The sequence below is a fragment of the Fundulus heteroclitus genome, chromosome 18 (genome assembly GCF_011125445.2).
Source record: "Fundulus heteroclitus isolate FHET01 chromosome 18, MU-UCD_Fhet_4.1, whole genome shotgun sequence".
NCBI lineage: Eukaryota > Metazoa > Chordata > Actinopteri > Cyprinodontiformes > Fundulidae > Fundulus > Fundulus heteroclitus.
In genome coordinates this window covers 14,690,691-14,709,483 of record NC_046378.1, presented here as the reverse complement: position 1 = coordinate 14,709,483, position 18,793 = coordinate 14,690,691, and the positions used below count along the sequence as shown (strand labels likewise).

General features: G+C 38.5%; 1 protein-coding gene across 1 annotated transcript in view; it reads left to right on the top strand.

The window, feature by feature from the left end:
* Window positions 1-18,793, top strand: part of LOC118566760 (cGMP-dependent 3',5'-cyclic phosphodiesterase-like) — a 220,738-nt gene that overhangs the window by 68,508 nt on the left and 133,437 nt on the right. Inside the window, exon 2 of the mRNA XM_036150131.1 lies at window positions 16,435-16,525. Within this exon, the coding sequence (XP_036006024.1) occupies window positions 16,435-16,525 (91 nt within the window). The remainder of the gene's footprint in view (window positions 1-16,434; window positions 16,526-18,793) is intronic.

Here is an 18,793-nt window from a genome sequence, read left to right as displayed (position 1 = left end):
CGTTTTGTCATAACTAAAAACTTCATTGGGTTTTATTTGACCTCAATGTGATTGACAAATGGAAGGAAAAGTATGTGTTTTTAATTTTTTTTCTGTTTACGAAAAGAAATCTGAAAAGTGCGGTGTGCAAATGTATTTAGCCCCCTTCACTCTAACGGCCCTAATGACACTGAACACACCATCCTTATTGTGAAACACTGCGGTGGCAGCATCATACTGTGGGGATGACTTACTTCAGAAGGGACAGAAGAGTAGATAAGAGTTGAGGTATGGAGCAAAACGCTGTTAAGTCAAAGAAAAAAAAATCTATTATATGGGCGGAAAGAAACTTGAGACTGGGGAAAACAAAACTAAACATAAATCCAGAGCTACAGTGAAATGGTTTTGATCAATTCATGTTTATTTTGTAAAAATTACCCAGTCAAACTCCAGACTCATACTGACAAAAACTATTTATTTATTTACAATTTATTTGAAGCTATTTATTTGAAGCACGAGCAAAACTTTCAATCCCTGAATGTGCGTAAAGCTGCTAGAGAAGCGCCACAAAACACATAACTCCTATTAAAGTATAATTTATTTATTTATTATATTAAGAGTCTTAAGGTGAGTTGATTGGTGCTGAACAGTTTTTTTTATTTTATTTTATCACTTACTCTCTAGTAATGTTGCGTGGATTTCATAATTTCATGGTTATCCAGTCTTAAAAATATGTACTGCCTAAAAACATGAAGTCCGAATAAATAAACTAGACTGCAGACAAAAGTATTTGGAGAGAAAGGTGATTCTACTAAGTTCCTATTTTCTTGAAACATTCTGGAAATGTTTTCATCCATAAAAGAAAATTACCCAAAATATTATTGCATCTATGCCAGACCTATATAACAGTCCCTGAAAAACACCAAAAGCCCAGAAAAGGCTGTGGAGCATATATCTTAACGCTTGCTGCTGGATTGGGTTTGAGGTGAGGCTATGACATACTTTTGTTCAAACTTTTATCCTTAAAAAAACTATAAAATTTCATGCTTGCAAAACATCTGTTTGATATAAAAAAATATAAGAAAAAAGGTCAGGCCCCTAAAACATTGGGTCTACAAACCATTGCCCAGATAAGCCTTTTGCTAACGTCTTGCCGAGGTAATGCGACAAACTGTTAAAAGACGTGAAGGCTTTTGGAGGGAACCTAAAATAGGCAGTGTTTTATGTTTTTAGGATGAAAGTGAAACCACAGGATTCAAATAGTAACTCTGTCACTGTATACATTTTTTTCCAGGTCAACACCCTTCTACAGAGACTAATTAACTTAGCAATGCTGTGACATGCTCTCTAAATGAACTGAATTAAGCTTTATGTTTTATGCTTTTTCCTTATCAAATTTTATCTTGGCAAACTGCATTTGTGAAAAGGTTGTAGCTCTTAAATACAATTGTTTGCTAAAAGACTGCCCAGCAATGTCTGCTTAGTTTTTCTATGCCAGTTACATGCAGTGCTCTAAGTGTTTTAATTAGGATACATTCTAACTCAGTTTCCTCTGGCTGGTACTTGTACTTTAAGCCTTTCCCTTTTCATGCGAACAGCAGGCATGCCCACTTAAAGCTTCTTTTTATCTACTGCATTTCTTAAATCAATTTTCTTAATGCACATCACTCATCGGGCTCATCTGCTGCCTAAAGTAGAGACATCTTCTGCAGAGAGGGATGTCAATTGATTTGCAGAAACCATTCAAACTTAAATGGAGTTCCAGTGCAAGAGACACTAATTTTGACATAAAGTCCATAGTTCTCAGTTTTAGAGGTGAAGAGAGTTGGGGCGCTGGTCCAGTCAGAAATAGGGATGGATGATATGGCCAAAACTTATATTAGGATATATTTCTTAATTTCAGTCAATAAAATATAATTACAATATTCATATAAACAAAATAGAAGCCTCAGAAAGACTGTGAAGAATGTCCTGTACAAACCTGTGGCAATTATTTTGCCATGTTTAAAAAAACTCCTCTAATATAACATTTTATAAGCTATATTGGGATATACATTGATATTGAATTATTGTCCACCCCCAGTTGAAAGGTGGAAAGGCAAGGCAAGGCAAGTTTATTTATATAGCACTTTTCAGTAACAAGACGATTCAAAGTGCTGTAGCAGTAGAGGAAGAGTGAGTAGGAAGATGGAGCTCCAGAAATTCACTTGAATGTACACATATTTGCAGACTAAAAAGAAAAAGACAAAGTGTTTAAGTCCTAACGGACATAAAACGTAACAGCATGCTGTACTTTGACTAACAAGCAGTGGGGAACTAAAATGAAAAATGAAAAATATCAACGCATGAAAAATTGCCTTTAAAATTGTTTAATTCAATTCAGTTTATTTATATAGTGCCAGTTCACAACACGTCATCTCAATGCACTTTACAACGTTAGGTTTGAGGTTATATAGTATTCTAAAGTGTCATGATTTAGTTTTCTGTTTGTTGACTTGTCTGGAATCTACTTCTCTCTGCCACCAGCCACCACTTATCCTCCAATCAGCTCAGCCACCTACCAGTCACCATCCAATTACTTCTGTCACCTTCAAGCCGCTCAGCACCTGATCAGCTCCACCTGCTACCTCTAATTAGTCTGACTTGGATCACCTGTCACACTCCCCATATATACCTGCCTCAGCCAACCTATCCGTGCCGGATTGTCACGTCTTGTGTGAAGTGCTGTGCCTCTACCAGTTCCTGTGTGCTCAGCCAGCTGGACTCTTCTGTTTCATTTGTATTTCCAGCCCTTTCTGTCGAATGCTTCCAGTGTCTGTGTGCTGCACAAGTCTGCCTGTTTCTCTTTGAGTTCCAGCTGCTCGCTCTGCCTGTTCTGGTGGTTCCTCGGTCCACATCGCCTGTTCTGGCCAGTCCTGGCCTTCATCACTGGTATATCCCCTGGTCAGTCTGGTTCTGCTAGCTTGCCTAGTCAACCACTACTCATCTTTCCAATAAACTTTTTATATGCAACTCTGTTGTCTGGCTAGAATATCGGGTTCTCAGAACTCTACCCGTAACACTAAAGTACTGAAATTATTTTGCGTTCTCCTCTTACTGTTTTTGACAATGAACCTGTTGCACAAATCGTGCTTTGCACAACTGAAACCTTAATAATACAATATCAATAGTGTTTCCTTATTAAAGTAGAAGATTTCTTTAAGGTGGGATTCTGTATGGAGCTTATGAGCCGTCAATATCTTACCTCCATGAAGCAATATTTATCAACCTCACTCTAATGAAACAGAGAAGCATTTTTTTTTTCCAGCTAACAGCTGCCCAGTGTTGAGCCATAGCAAAGGCAGACTTCTGATAGATGAAAGTGCTCATTCAAAAGTACAAGCGGCTTATTTGACTGCAGTTTCATTGAAGTTTAACCGCCACCAAGTTTTCTTTTGTTTGTTGTTTTTTTTTTGGGAGTGTCGCTACAAAGTCTGCTGTGATTTATTGTCCACAACACTGACCTTCCATTATGAAACACCCACTGCTACATAAAGCAGCTTAAGAGTATCCAGGCTGAGGAACTATCTTAGGAAGAATTAGGTAGTGTCAAAAGTCAATAAAATTGGATTTAGCTGCACCACTAAAATATTTTTTACCCTTATCTGCTAGCAAATGACAGATTCTGACTCACTGTTGGCTCTGAAATGTGAGTCATTCCTTTTAGTTTCAGATTTACTTTCTCGGCTTCCTTTTACAAATTACACAATGTTGCATATTTCTGCTGTAACTTCTCTCTCCAGAATCCATATTCAAATTATTTTTTCTTTGACACCTAGATTATATATTTTCATTTCAGTCAGCTGATTTTTTTATTTCTTTTTTTCAGATCCAGCTAACAAAAAATCTTCCACAAAAAATATGCCGTACCTGATTTAGTAGAGCAGTGGACTTCTGAATCAGAGTTTGCGTGCAACTGTCCCTGTGAAACAATAAAAGCTGGTAGATTGGTATTAACATATGCTGCTCAAGATTTCATGAGTTTGTCAGGAAAAACCTCAAGTGAATACGAATGAACAAGAGTTCCTGTCATCATCCATCTGTGTCTGCAGCCATGTACGATATCACCAAAAAATGCATTCTGACCAATATTTTACTATAGAGCAATATGTTTCATCTCGGGATTAACTCTAGTTCGGTCACTGAGATACAGTAAACCGATGTAACCCTTTGCTGTTGGGTAATAAGACTCTCAATCAGTAAACATGTTATCCAGGAAGTAAGTGTGTGTGTGTGTGTGTGTGTGTGTGTAAATGAGATAGTTTTTTTTTGTTCAGTTTACTAGTAAAGAGAGGACCTTTTGTTGGTCCTCACTTTTCTCTGGGCTAGGGATTAGGTTTAGTGCTAAGGTGTCAATTAGGGTTTAGGGTTAGGTACGTATGCACTCGTACAGGTCAGGTTTAGGATTAGGGATAAGGCCATAGAAAGGGTTGAAAATTAATGGAAGTCAAGGCATGGTCCTCAGTAAGTATTTAAAACAAGGAAGTGTGTGTCTCTGTGTGTGTTTGGGTCTGTTTGTGTCTCTGTGTGTGTATGTGTAGGATATTGTTAATACAGTTCCACCATTATGTAGATTAGCCCTATTCCCCTGAGTGCACCTTTACTGTTTAGAGCCTTCAATCGCTCGCCAACTTTACGGGAGTCGGGTCAGACACATATTTATTATTACACACACACACACACACACACACACACACACACACACACACACACACACACACACACACACACACACACAGAGTTCATACACGCCTCTGGTCCTGTACATCATTGCTACTATTATGTAAATACACAAAAGATCTCATCAGCAACACAATCCTATTTGTATCTTTTAGTTTGACATACAGCCACAGATTCTGACTGGATCCTGGTCCAATTCCAGCTCCCTGGTTGTCTAAATGTCTCTGCATGGTATGGCAGGCTGCCAGAACTTCCACAGTTTTGCATGTGCTTTGTGCACGTGTGCAGGTGTGAAGGTGGTAATTGAGTGACTATTTTTCAGGTTTGTGTGCTGATTGCATTTGAGCGGTAACAACAGGGCTGGTTTTAATCAGAAACTTCAGATCGATAATCTTTTCAGCTAAAGCGATGCAGCAGTGAGTTGTGTGCAAGGGTTGGGTCTTTGTTCATGGTGATTAAGAAGAAAAATGTTTTTTGTGGTGATTTTGCTTTAAATCAGCCAACTTTAGGGCGCACATTTGTAGTGTGCAGGCTTGTTGCTCCAGGTCATTTTGCCCCTTCGCTAACTCATAAACAGTGTCTTCCCCATGCATTGGCATATTTTTCATTACTACTTCCATTGCATACAGATGCAACCATTGCATAGTAGTTTATTTATTTTTTTGACTGGATAGCATTTTTGATTTGTTAGTGAAATAGATACAAAATCTGAAGTAAAAGTGAATTTAATCGTGTTTTATTTCCTGAAGACTTGAACTTAGGGTTAGGGTTAAGTCTCATTTTCCACGTTTGAACTTTAGTTTTCTTTTGTTTGTATTTTTGATCATGTCCTTGTTGTCATGTTCTCTTGCAGCTTTTTGGATTTGTTTCCTACAGAAATATATTATGTTAATATATTATCCCTTTGAGTTCTAGTTCCCTTGTGTGTTAATGCAGCTCCACTTAATTAATTATTCAACCTCTGTTCCCTGCTTAAATTCTTCCCCAGCTGTTCTGTATTCTCTTGATTGTACTCACATGGTTTCCATGTTACTCATCACACCTATTCAATACATAGGTTCCTTTGTCTTGGTCACTCTCCATTGGGTTATATTGTTGTTTATGTCCTGGTTCCCATGTTGATTTTTTTTCTTTAATAAAATATTCAGTTTTCATCGTGTGTCTACTAATGTTCTGCTGCCGTTTCGGTCCTCAGCAAACAGCAAACATGACAGGGTATAAAATTATCCAAACTACAAATGTACCATTGTCTCTTTAGGTCTTCAGTTTGATCTTTTAAAGCTACTTATTTTCTCCATTGGAAACAAATGTCTCTGTCCACACTGTGTACAACACCTTGCAATTCCAGAAGGTGGTGATAAAGTTGACATGGATGAAAAACGGGGAGAAAAAAAACAAAAGAAAGACTGAGACACACACTGGCTAAATTCATTCCCCTCCATCTGTGCACCTGATACCTCGATCCCCTGATGCATTGCTTTAGTTCTGTTTGCAATTACCTAGCATTTTTACCTGTAAACAAGCGGTCTCTCTCACAGAGCAAACACAGGTAATAACAGTGTGATCTTTCAGAGATTGCGGCCCTGACCTGAAAAGATCAGCTCCGATTAATATGCAAGCATATTTATATATTATTGGAGAGTGTACCGAGTCTTGAAAAGAGCATGGTCCTTCTTCTTTCAGCTTTTCCCTTTCAGGGGTCGCCACAGCAAGTCCTCTGTCTCCATCTAATCCTATCTTCTGAATCTTCTTCTCTCACACCAACTACCTTCATGTCCTCTTTTAGTCCATCCACAAATCTCTTTGGTCTTCCTCTAGACCTCCTGCCTGGCATTTCCAGTCTCAACATTCTGTAGTCACAACACCTCTTCTATACATGTCCAAAAAATTTCAGTCTTGCTTCACTGGCTTTATTTCCAAAAAGCATCTAACATGAGCTGTTCCTCTGATGTATTCATTTATGGTCCTATCCATCCTCATCACTCCCAAAGAGAACCTCAACATCTTCATCTCTGCTACCTCCAGATCTGCCTCCTATTTCTTCCTCAGTGTCACTAAACATTACACTTTGCTGGTCTCACCACCGTCTGGTACACCTTTCCTTCTCACTGAAATATGATCTCTCTTGTTGATTTTCATCAGAACTCTTGCTGCAGCATTTTGGATCAGCTGAAGGCTTTGAACTGCGCTTTGTGGACTTCCCGATAGTGAAGAATTACAATAGTCCAGCCTTGAAGTAACAAATGCATGGACTAGTTTTTCCAGCATCACTCCTGGACAGAATGTTTCTAATTTTAGCAATAGATGAAAAAAGGAAACTCTGGAAACCTATATGAAATGGGAGACAAATGACATGTCTTGGTGAAAAATAACACCAAGGTATTTTACTTTATTACCAGAGACCAAATTAATGCCATCCATATTAAGTGATTGATGAAGAATCTTATTTTTTTAAGGACTCTGGTCCAAAGATGACAACTTCTGACTTGTCATGCCTAACCTTCAATCCTCTTCTTTCCAGGGCAAACCTCTATCTCCTAAATATTTCCTCCACCTGTTCCCTGCTCTCCCTGCAGATTACAATGTCATCTGCAAACAGCATTGTCCACGGAGATTCCTGTCTAACCTCATCTGTTAACTTGTCAATCACCACAGCAAACAAGAAGGGGCTCAGAGCCAATCTCAGTTCCTCACTTGAGCTCAAGTGTGAGCCACCTGAATTGCTCCTGAATAGGCATCAAAACGTTTTCAGAAAGAACGGTTGCCAATGATTTAAGCCTGTTTGCTGTTGTGATGACCCGGATAACTGAGAATTTGCACAGGCACCTGTCGTATGCTTTGTCTAGATCTACAAAAGCAATGCAGCTCTGTCTGAAACTCTCTGTATTTCTCCACCAATAACACGAAAGCAAATGTTGCATCTGTCTTATTTTTTTTCTTAGAATGAAACCATGCTGTTGCTCCCTACTTTTGACCTAAGCTTCCACTTGTCTTTCTCATAACTTCATTGAGTGAGTGATCAACTTTATTCCTCTATAGTTGCCACAGCTCTGCACATCTCCCTTGTTTTTACAAATTGGTAGCAGCACTCTTCTCCACTCATCAGGCATCTTCTTGCTCTCTAAGATCTCCTTGAACAGTCTAGTTAAAAACTCTACTGCTGTCTCTCCTTGACAATTCGATACCTCCACAGGGGTGTTATCAGGACCAACAGCCTTTCTAATCTTCATCCTTTTCAATATCTCTCCTCATCCTTACTAATCTTTACTTACATCTGGAAGCATCTCCTGGCCACCCGGAGACTGTCTCAACTCCCTTCTGGAAGCAACACAACATTCTCCCCTTTCCAGCTTCCACCACTTTGTCTTCTGCTCTGCCTTTGTTGTCTTCGTGCTCATCACCATCAGAGTCATTCTACTCACCACCATCATGTTCTGTCTGACAACACTCTCACCAACCACTACCTTGCAGTTACTGAGTTCCTTCAGGTTACATCATCTACTCTAGATGTAACCCACCTGTATGCGCTTACAGCCGCCATTGTAAGTCACCCTGTGTTCCTGTCTCTTCTGGAAGAAAGCGTTCACTAAAGCCACTTCCACCCTTTTTGCAAAGTCCACCACCATCAGTCCTTCTGGATTCCTGTTGTGGATACCAGACCAGCCAATCACTTCCTTATCACCTCTGTTCCCAACTTCCATGAGTCCATTGAAATCTGCACCACTCTCTTACCTCTGCATATATTTTTCATCACTCCAAAATTTCTCCTACACCTCCAACTCACACACCACATGTGGGGCATAACCACAACAGCGAACGTCACAACTTTAATTTCTAGACCCATCTCCCTATCTGACACCATTTTTACGTCCAGAAAATTCCTGACAAACTCCTTATTCAATCTATCACAGGTTTTTCTTCTTTACTGACCAACAGTATCCCGTTTCCCACCCGCATGCTTTAAGTCACTAGCACCAGTGGCGGTCATTGTTAACCTGTTCACTGACCTGGTATGGAGATTTATGTTCTTGAATTTGGCAGTTTTACCCTGAATGCGCTTCTTTATGCAACAAAATTAACCTGTCTGGTTACTGTGAATATTGGCAGAGCCAAAATAGAAAAAAAAAAAAAAAACTAAAGTTAGTCTCTTCAGTCTGGTTCCACTGAAGCAAATAAACAACACCAGTAAGAGAAGCAAGGTTTCATATCTGTGCATGTTTAAAAAGTCCTTTGTGTTTCCAGGTGGTCCTATAACACCAACTAGTTTTAATTATTTTTATTAAATACTTTTTTTAATTAACCCAGTTTATAATTTCCCATATATAATTCTATATATGCTATACACAGTAACTTATAGATCGCACACCCTATAAATGTAACGTAATTTAAAAACATAAAATATATTGGGAAAGTAAAAAGAAAAATAACTAGATGTTTAAGAAGCTATGTACTGTATATGTCTTCTAACAACAAAGTCCTCTTGCTGGGTTTGTCTACACAGTTCAGTTGAAGTAGGTTAAAGTGGCAGACGTTTTCTTCAAATACGTCAAAGTTTTTCCATAAAATGTTAAAAATTATGAAACAAAAGCTGATGTCGTAAATGCTGGCTGTGTAAGCCATGATATCAAAGCATCTAAACTCACAAAATACATTTGTATTGGGGGTGAAAGTTGCAAAAGGGTAAAGTCACCAATATATAGACCAGAAATTATTTATTCCTGGTGGTCTCTACTCGGGTTATGGTCAAAGTGATTGGGGTGGGTTAAGTGCCTATCTCCAGTGGCGCTGTGTGATTTCAGAAGTCATGCAGGATTTAAACTTGTCATGTGAGCTTGACATTACAAAAAATCTTGATTGCAATCCGTGTCTGAAAGCATGGTAGAAGATGTCAGACTTAATGTGTTGTTGCATGAAAATTGTCAGAAATATTCTATATGTATATCATTCCATCAGTGAAAGGCAAGAGAGTGTTGGTGTGTTGCTTTTATCATTTGATACAAACTCTAAAATGAGGGATTCAAGGATGGGGAAAAGAGAGAGAACTGTGTCCTTTTCTGTCATTGCAGCTCTTGTCGTTTGGCTAGTAAATACAGCATCTATGTTATGAACTGTGCACAGTTCTCATCATTTCTCTTTGTGTGTTACAGCCATCACCCAACACCGGTCAATAGGTTCTGATATGCTGAAATAGCCTTTTGATCATGTGTACAAAACCTGCTGCCTTAGGGTCTACCGTGATATGGCAGCGTTTTATAGCAGAGGGCTGCAGATGAACAAGAATCAACCTCTGAGTGGTTGCACTAGCCAACTCACTGTTTCCCTTCGGCTCAGAAATAATTCACAGGATCTCTCATTGCTTAAAAATGCATTAAAGAAAAAGCATTTCACATATAAATGCATGACATGATGATGCCATCTAAAAAATCTGTGATTATATAGCCCAGACTCATAATTAACTTTTCAATGGTGCTTAAAAAATGTCACATATTGAGAGATCCGTCATTTGCTTGAAGTAATTTCATGCTCTGAAGAGCTTATTGCTTACAGAACAGTGGTTCTAAATATGTTGGAATGTATTTATGCTTCAATTAAACAAAGACAGCTTTCTTGACTTATTTATTTAATCAATACCCCACCTGTATGTGGACTATAGCTTTAACCTATATACTGCTTGATTTCAACTAATACAAGTAAATATTTCCGTTTTCAAAATGAAGAAAATGTCTGATTGTAGGGTAAAGTGGTTTGGGGTTGTCAAACTATTTAAAGCACTACACAAGTAAAAGCCATTTACATTAAAATAGCTTAAAATTGTTACTTATTCAGTAACATTTCAACCGTGATTAGAACCTCGTGACTGGACTGCTTTATTATTTCGTCTTGTTCAGCAAAGATGAAAATTCTTCTTCTTCTGTGTTTTTTAAGGGAAATTTGCACATGTCAGAGTGGTTCTATTCTGAATAAAGCCAGGTACATATAAACGCATATTATGATTGGATTAATTTATTGTGTGCTCATTTAAACAGTACAATGCAATTATTTTTTTAACATACTGTTATAATTTTTTTTAATCCGAATACATTTCAATCCAGTCGTGAAATTTTCTGCATGTAAACATGCCTATTGACTGAGTCAGTAGAGGTTGCTCAGGCCTCTGATCTGGATGCTTCCTGAAAAGAGGTGCATAATATACCATCATTGCAATATCAGTGTGTGCAATATTCATGTTGCAAAAGGACTATTTGGAGAGCAGTAATTGTTGGCTAATGTGTTCCAAGCGTTATGAACTTGCATTTTAAATGCTAATGTAATATTTAGCAAGCTGGACAAAGTCTTGCAGAAGCAGATGCTCACACCGGGTGCAAATGACATTGCTCAAAATGCTAAAGGTCACAGAGTGATGGAAGCACAGATGAGAAAAGAGCAAAGAAGAAAATAGGCATATATCAAAAATGATAAAGTCATCACAGTATTTAAAAATACCATGGCAGTATTTTCTAATATAGTGCAGCCCAACTCTTCGGCACCTAACCTCGGATGATTTGCATAACCCCCTGGGTGGAGACCCCTGAAAAAAGCCAGAACATTCAGAAGGGACTGTATATATATTCTAGCCTTAGAATTACCTGGTGGTTGTCATCTCGGAGAAAGATGTTTGGGTCTTCCTCTTGGACCTCTTGCCTCTGTGATCTGAGCTCAAACAAGTTTGAAAACAGTGGATGGGATGGATGGATGGATGGATGGATGGATGGATGAATGAAAAGGTATATTGCATGTCTTTTAACATTGTAGCTTTTTGCATCGCTTTATGTTTGAAAGCTTGCAGCAGTAACAGCTCTAAAAGGGTTGATTAAAAAACTTTATTTTAAAGCAGCACTAAGTAACATTTTTACCTTAATGTATCCTCTTCTAAGTCCCTGTGATGGTAATGTAAGTGTTTATGAGATAATTGGGTCTGTAATCTCCCCTTACCGTATCTGGTTGTAAAAACTTTCTATGCACCAAACCGGTGGCAGTCATGTGGCTTTGTTCTCGATCTCACAGGTGATCATAGAACCCTTTTACACTAGTTTACGATATATTTTCCGAGGTCGGTACCAACTAGTTACATTTACTCAGTTACATTTGCTTGAGTTACATTTCTGGCTCCTCTACCTAATGCACCAGTCAGACTTCTTATTTGTACACAAGCTTTATTATTTTAATGTTATTTTCTATCTATATATGGTATTTTTATCCAAATCACTGGGCGACAAACAATCACTACAACCAGAACTGGATTATATTATTCATAGGACAACAGCTGTGAATGTTGCTGTGAAACTTTGTTGATGATTAATATTGATAAACTCCTGAAAGAGTATAAAACTCAATGTAACAATAGTTTGTCTTTAATATTAATGGGTTCATATTATTTTCAGCTTGTCTATTTTCTGTGTATTTTATTGATAATGGTCATGCCTACCTAAAAGTAACATGTGCCATCTTTCCAGAGAGAGAAGGTGCTGTGTGAAGTTTATTTTATTTATTTTTACTGCTGGAATGTGTCAGGCTTAATATCTTTCAGACTGTTGTTAATATTATATAGTTTATAATACGTAAAAGTGATTCTGGATAATGTTTAGAGCGACGGTTTCAATGTGTTAAGAAAACAATAAAAGTTAGGTTTCTGACCCATTTTATTGGAGTGGGGGTCCTGAAAAATGTTTAGTCTTCAAATCGGGGGCGCAACAGAAGATATTTGAGAACCAATGGCTACTAATGGCTACTCCAGCCATTAAATAATGTACAGTGGTACTATTTCGTTGTGATATACATCTTCCAGCTGCTTAGAGAGTGACAGTGGACTGCAGCTGTGGGGCACGCGGAGGGCAGTCAGTGTTTACGACAGTGCTATTTTCAAAAGGTCCTGTAGGGAGAGCTCCACTCGAAAATTACTTAGTGCTGCTTTCAGGTAAGTACCCAAATATTGAAGGCGTTTAACATAAAAAAAGGCAAATGGTTCACTGCCGAAGCAGGTGGGTAAGATGATCCTTTTGGGTTATAATTATGGTCTGTGACCTCAGTCTTCAAGCTCTTAATATATTCAGCTGAAGTCATCTGATTACATAAATAGCTCTGCATACATTCACATGCTCCAGAGTTCCCACAGAGAGCACATTGTCACATAATTATGTCCTATTCCCAGGAGACACTGAACGTTACACGATTATGGTAGTTTTTGAAATTAAAACACCCAGAAAGGGAATGTGAGACCTGCCTACTAATAAGTTGGAACATTTGTGGATAAACATATTAACTCAAACAACATCCTGCCAGACATTAGTAAATTGGTGCTTTGCAACGTGCAGCCCCAATTAACCTCACACATTGCTACAGTGAGAGCCAAGATAAATCAAGTTACTCAGAAATGTGTGCCTATCGATGCCTAAATTAAAAGTTTTGGAATTTATTAGCAGTGACCTAAACATCAAGACAAAAGTCAATTTTATTTGGCAGTTTCAGTTCAGGAAGCACAGGCTGAATAGAGAAGCAGAATGTAAAACCTCAGCTCCCTATCTACCTCTTTGGTTTCCTGCACATAAACACCAAGGGCAAAATGTTGACGTGCTGGCTAAATCTTCTTGCCCACTGCCAGGTGCCATTGTAATGAGATGATCAATATTTTTCCCTTCAGCCATCATCGCTCTTAATGTGGAGGCTGAATGCTGTAAAGTTGCACACAGGTCTCCTGTACTCTTTTGTCAAGAACCAAAAGGAACTCGTTACCCTTTGAAGTCACGTCGGCAAGCTGTTAAGATTTTCTCAGCTGTGGGTATTTATTACATTTACAATAAATGTGTTTTTCAAAAAATTCTAGTAATCAAAAGGTTTACAAATACCAGAGTCACGCATGGCGTCATGGGTCAGCATGAGCTTCAAATGGTAGGATAACCTGAAGTAAAAATATCACAGTTTAATCAGATGTTTTCCACAAAATGGTTCACATGATCTATTTTTTATTTTTTTTAAATGTTTTTATAACATTTATTTCTAGATATTGTTTCTGATTGTTTAAAGGTGAGTGCTGGTAGTTACGCTAACAATTATAATCATGTGTTGATGCCATTTAAACTCTAATTTTGAGCTCAAACATAAACAGCGACCTTCTAATTTTAAGGACATATAAAAGAATGAAAAAGACAAGAATACTTAAATGATTCCTTAACATGTCAGACCAACAGACCACACCTTTAAGATGTTTAAACATATAATTTCAAATTACTGAACAAAATATCAAACTGCTGACTTCTTGTTGGATTAGAGCAGACCTTAACACTGGATAGTTGGATCCTCCTCTTTTTTTCCTTTGTTCTATTAAAAACCTATCTGATAATTAAATAAATCAAATTAATCTTAATGAGAAATCGAAGTGACCCTATCCAGATGCTCTGTACTTTCTAGGAGTCGACCGATATATCAGCCGACCAATATTTTTGGCCAATATTTGCATATTTTTCCTGTATTGGTATCGGGCAATATGCGCATGCGTATCGGCCGATACAGATTCATTGCCTTGAGATCACTTGAAGCGCATACATTGCTACCACATCCATGGCAGAGAGTGGCTGCTAATGTTGTAAGACTCGGTCCCAACAACAAATATACGTTTTCAACTTTTGTTGTAGTTTTAGCTAATTTAACTAATATATATATATATATATATATATATATATATATATATATATATAGATATATATATATATATATATATATATATATATATATAGAGAGAGAGAGAGAGAGAGAGAGAGAGAGAGAGATTATTTATTTATATACTTTTTTGTGGAATGTTGTGTGTGTGTGTGTATATATATATAATATAAAATTTTGTATATCTGAATATCTGGAGCGTGTAATGAATGTAATTTCCCTCTGGGATTATTATAGTATTTCTGATTCTGATGTTCTAGCTTTTGAAAGTCTGTCTCTTTCTCACTGTGAGCGGGAGGGAAAAGCTGTCTGTTTCTGTATCTAAAAACCCACGTCTGATCGCCAGCTGGCGAGCTGCCAATGATGTGCATGTGTTTGTTCCCATGGAGAAATATATATCCACATAAAAGTAGTTACCAATCACTACGTGTACAGCATCTAACTTTACATAAAATTATGTCCATACACTGCAGCGCTGCCATAAGAGTCATGACGCATGTTTTTTCTGTGTAACTGCGGTCTGAAGCTGATTGTTAATCCCCAATAAATCGGCAGCACATATTGGTTATCGGTTAGACTGATGTCAGAATAATCAGTATCATATCGGCGTTAAAAAACCTGTATCGGTCGATCTCTTGTACTTTCTGTGGCTGACTAAGCCTGTGTCGACTCACTTTGTAAGCAGGCTCATAAGCAAATGTATCTTTATTGAAAGCTCTGTTGTTTTAGTGTGGATTGTAATTTAGTGATTTTTTTTTTTTTATTTCTATTTGGGAATTTCTAATGTTAGGGTCTGCAGAGACCCCCAGTAAGCTCTCCATAGGGTGAGGTCAGTAAGAAAGGCCAGGATAGTTCTGGCAGATCCAGAAAAGCCAGATATCTGCTGCGGAGATGTGGGACTGATAAACTGAAAGACTCAGTTTTCTCTCTGTTGAGATTGGTCTTGTGATTTTAATTTTTTATCTTATGTATATGTTGAATCTTTATGTGAAAGATCAATGCAGTATATTTAATGTCAAAGGGAACAAAAATTGTTTTTAGAAAGCAGAAAAAAATATTTAAAGGGTCATGCATCTTGCTGCCGCTACCAGGTTTTCTTCCAGGATCTCTGTATATTCCTCCATCCACATTTCCTGTCTCTGCTGGAAAAAAGGTCCACACCATGATGCTGCGGCCGCCATGTCTCACGGCGGGGGTGGTGTGTGCAGATCGATGGCCAGTGTCAGTTTTCTGACACACATACTGTTTTGCATGTCGGCCAGTAAATTCACATTTGGTCTAATCTGACAAGAGCACCTTTTTCTGCATGCGTACTCGGTCCCCTGAATAGTGACGGGTGCAAGCACATGTCACAATTCTCAGATTTTTATTTTAAAAACCATATTTAATCACAATTACGCACTGCTTTGTGCTGGTCTGTCATACAATCCCATTAAAATACTCTGAAGACAAAGTGTGAAAAAGAATGCTTTTGCAAGGTGCTGTGTGCCCTTTCAGTGAGGAGGTGAAGCATGGGGAGGGCTGGAAGAGGCAGTAAGACCCAGAGGAGGAGCAGTGAGAGAAGACAAGAGAGAGAGAGAGAGAGAGAGAGAGAGAGAGAGAGAGAGGGGTGGAGAGAGGAGGAGGAGGAGGGACTGCCTTCACTATCGGCTCTATGTGTTGCCACTCGTGGTGTTAGCACGCCAGTGTGTGTCTCACCCTGCCGGCGCGAGTGAGTGCATTGCTGTGCAGCTGCGTGTGTGGATGTGTGTGTGAGACCCCGGCGCTCTCTCTGCGTTACGACAGGTGGAGATGACATGACTGCGCTCGAGAGGAAGAAAGCAAAGGACCTGTAAGGGCTTCACACACACACACATTTCCAAACGGTACCCCCCCCCCCTCCCCCCAACACCTTTACCGTCCTGCTTCCACTGCCTCGGACAAGATAAAATTGGAGAAAATCCAGCTTACCAATCAGGCATCACTCAGCTGACCTTAAACTGTGCAGAAAGAGAATGCAGACACACTCAAAGTGGTTTTGACTATCATTCATTTTCTCCGCAGACGTGGTCAGCAAGTGTTTCTGCGTCCCGAGGAAAGTTCAGCTCCGGCTCTGGGCACCAGACAGTCCACCACGTTGTCCGAACAGCTCCAGGTAGGATCTCCTCTCCTCTTCTCTTCAGCATCCTTTTCTTTGCCTAAATGCTTTTCAGCAACTAGTACAAATACAAAAATGAAACCCAGACACTCTTAGACACTTTCCTCCTCTACTTTTTTCTCAAGTTTTTTTTTTTTTTTAAATTAGAAGTTTTCTTTTCTTATAGTCCGTTTTTACCTTCCTCTTTCCTTGATTGAAACTCGCTTTTATGTTCTCTTTATCATTCTATGTCCTTTATTCTCTTTGTATTTGCAATACCTTATACTTCTGTCTGGAGCAGGTAAGTTTGAACTTCTGTCTCTGCAGCTTTCCTTCAGGATCCGAGCAGTGAGAGATGTTCCTCTCTCGCTGAGTGGGTGTGCGGGTTTGTGTGTTTGAAAGAGAGAGAGAGAGAAAAAAAAACTCCCACAACCGAGGGAAAGATAAAACATAAAGCATCTGTAAACATGAAAGACAGGAAATTAAAGGCAGTCACTTTTCAGATCGCTGAATGAGCGCTTCAGCACCATGATTTGCGTCTCTTTAGGGAATTCTGTGTTTCCCACTCAAGGTCCTGCAGTTTGTTCTTGCTGATCACTAAAACTGAATTTTATTTAGATGTCCTCTCGTGTTTTTATGACTTACAACAAGCCGATACCTGAAAGTTGAAATCACTGCTTTCGTCTCTCCTCGCGTATAACATCAAGCAGCAGAATGTTTTAACACGTGAGTGTGTGTGTGTGTGTGTGTGTGTGTTTGTGCGCGCACGCAGAAGGAGCGTCGGGTTTATATTGCTGCGGGATTTAATGTTGGCAGGTAATTTGAAAAAATAAATGTTTGATTGGCTGCCAGTGTCGACATGTTGTGCTCAGATCCAATTACCCAGAGACGCACCGTGTACGCTCACCGAGATGCAGGCACATGTACTCCCAGCCCTCACCCTCAGTCGTGCAAACGTGGTGTTCATTCAGATATGGTGGTTTTTGAAAAAGCAAAATCCAGATGGTTTCATCCGCTCGATGAGTGTGTGTGATTTAGGGCAAAGAGGTGTTGTATCCATTCAGACTGCTGTGCTTTAGATTGTAAACTCTATCATGCGTCTCTGCAGCTGTGTGCCTATTCTGTTTGTGCAACTACCTTAATAGATCTGTCAACATGTCCTCATCTGCTAAAACTCCTGTTTTTCAATAACGATCCCTCCTGGGAACTTACTTTGTTCATACAGACCGGTGAGTCTGCGAGTGTCGGCTTGTTTTTTTTTGTTTTGTTACAGTCCGAACACGTCTCTGCTTCAGCCCCTCTCAGACGAGTTCCTCCAGCCCGTTGATGTTGTTGAAAGTCCGGTCGGGCTGCATTCCTTTCTCTTAAAGGCCTCTTGTTTTCATGATTGCTTTGTTGCTTCTGGTTCACCATTTAAGCTTGGCCCAAAGTGTAACACTGTCCTCTGATAGGGCTGCAGGTGAGCATGCAGCTGCTGCAGCGTCACCGATGAAAACAACCTGAAAAGATGTGATGCAGGGCTTTTTCGCATCAAGGAATATGTAAAAGGAGCATTCACTGGTGAAGCATTCTTCATTCACTGGTTTTGACTTTTGATCAGAAAAGCAACAATCAATGGATCAATTGGTTCTGACTGGTTATCAGCAGTAGAATACTGAAATAAAGATTTTTTTAAATGGTTTGCATAAACTAATAAAATCAAAACACTCTCACCATTTTCAGCCTATAGCAGCCGTTTAAAGGGCTTTTTTCAGTTTAATAAAATATCTAAAGTTTTGCAACATGATGTGATCCATGTAAGTTAGGAATCTGGTCATTCCTTTATTTTATGTTGAATTAAAAAGCTCTTACCTCTATCAGTGAACTGACAACACATATTTTCTATTTTATGAATGATATTTCCTTTATATATTAGTAGTGGCATTGGTATTATTATTATTATTATTATTACAGGAATGATTTCTATTAGTATTTTAGTATGTTAATGAAATAACTGACAGTAACAGTGTATTGAAAACATTTTATTTGGTTTGATTACATTTAGAAAAGTCTATGACAGCTAAATTCCTTTGCTTTAGCTGATTTATGATTAGATTTTTATTTTTATTTTTTTGCATTTGGATGAAAGGCTGTGCATATATCTTCATGCTAAAGTAGAATAAAAAGACAAAATATTTAATCTATATTTAATATTTAATCTATCCAAGTATTTTGGACCTTTGTTTTAGACATAACAATCATTTTGGAAAATATGCTGCACAATCTTTCTATGACTTTCTTTTTCTG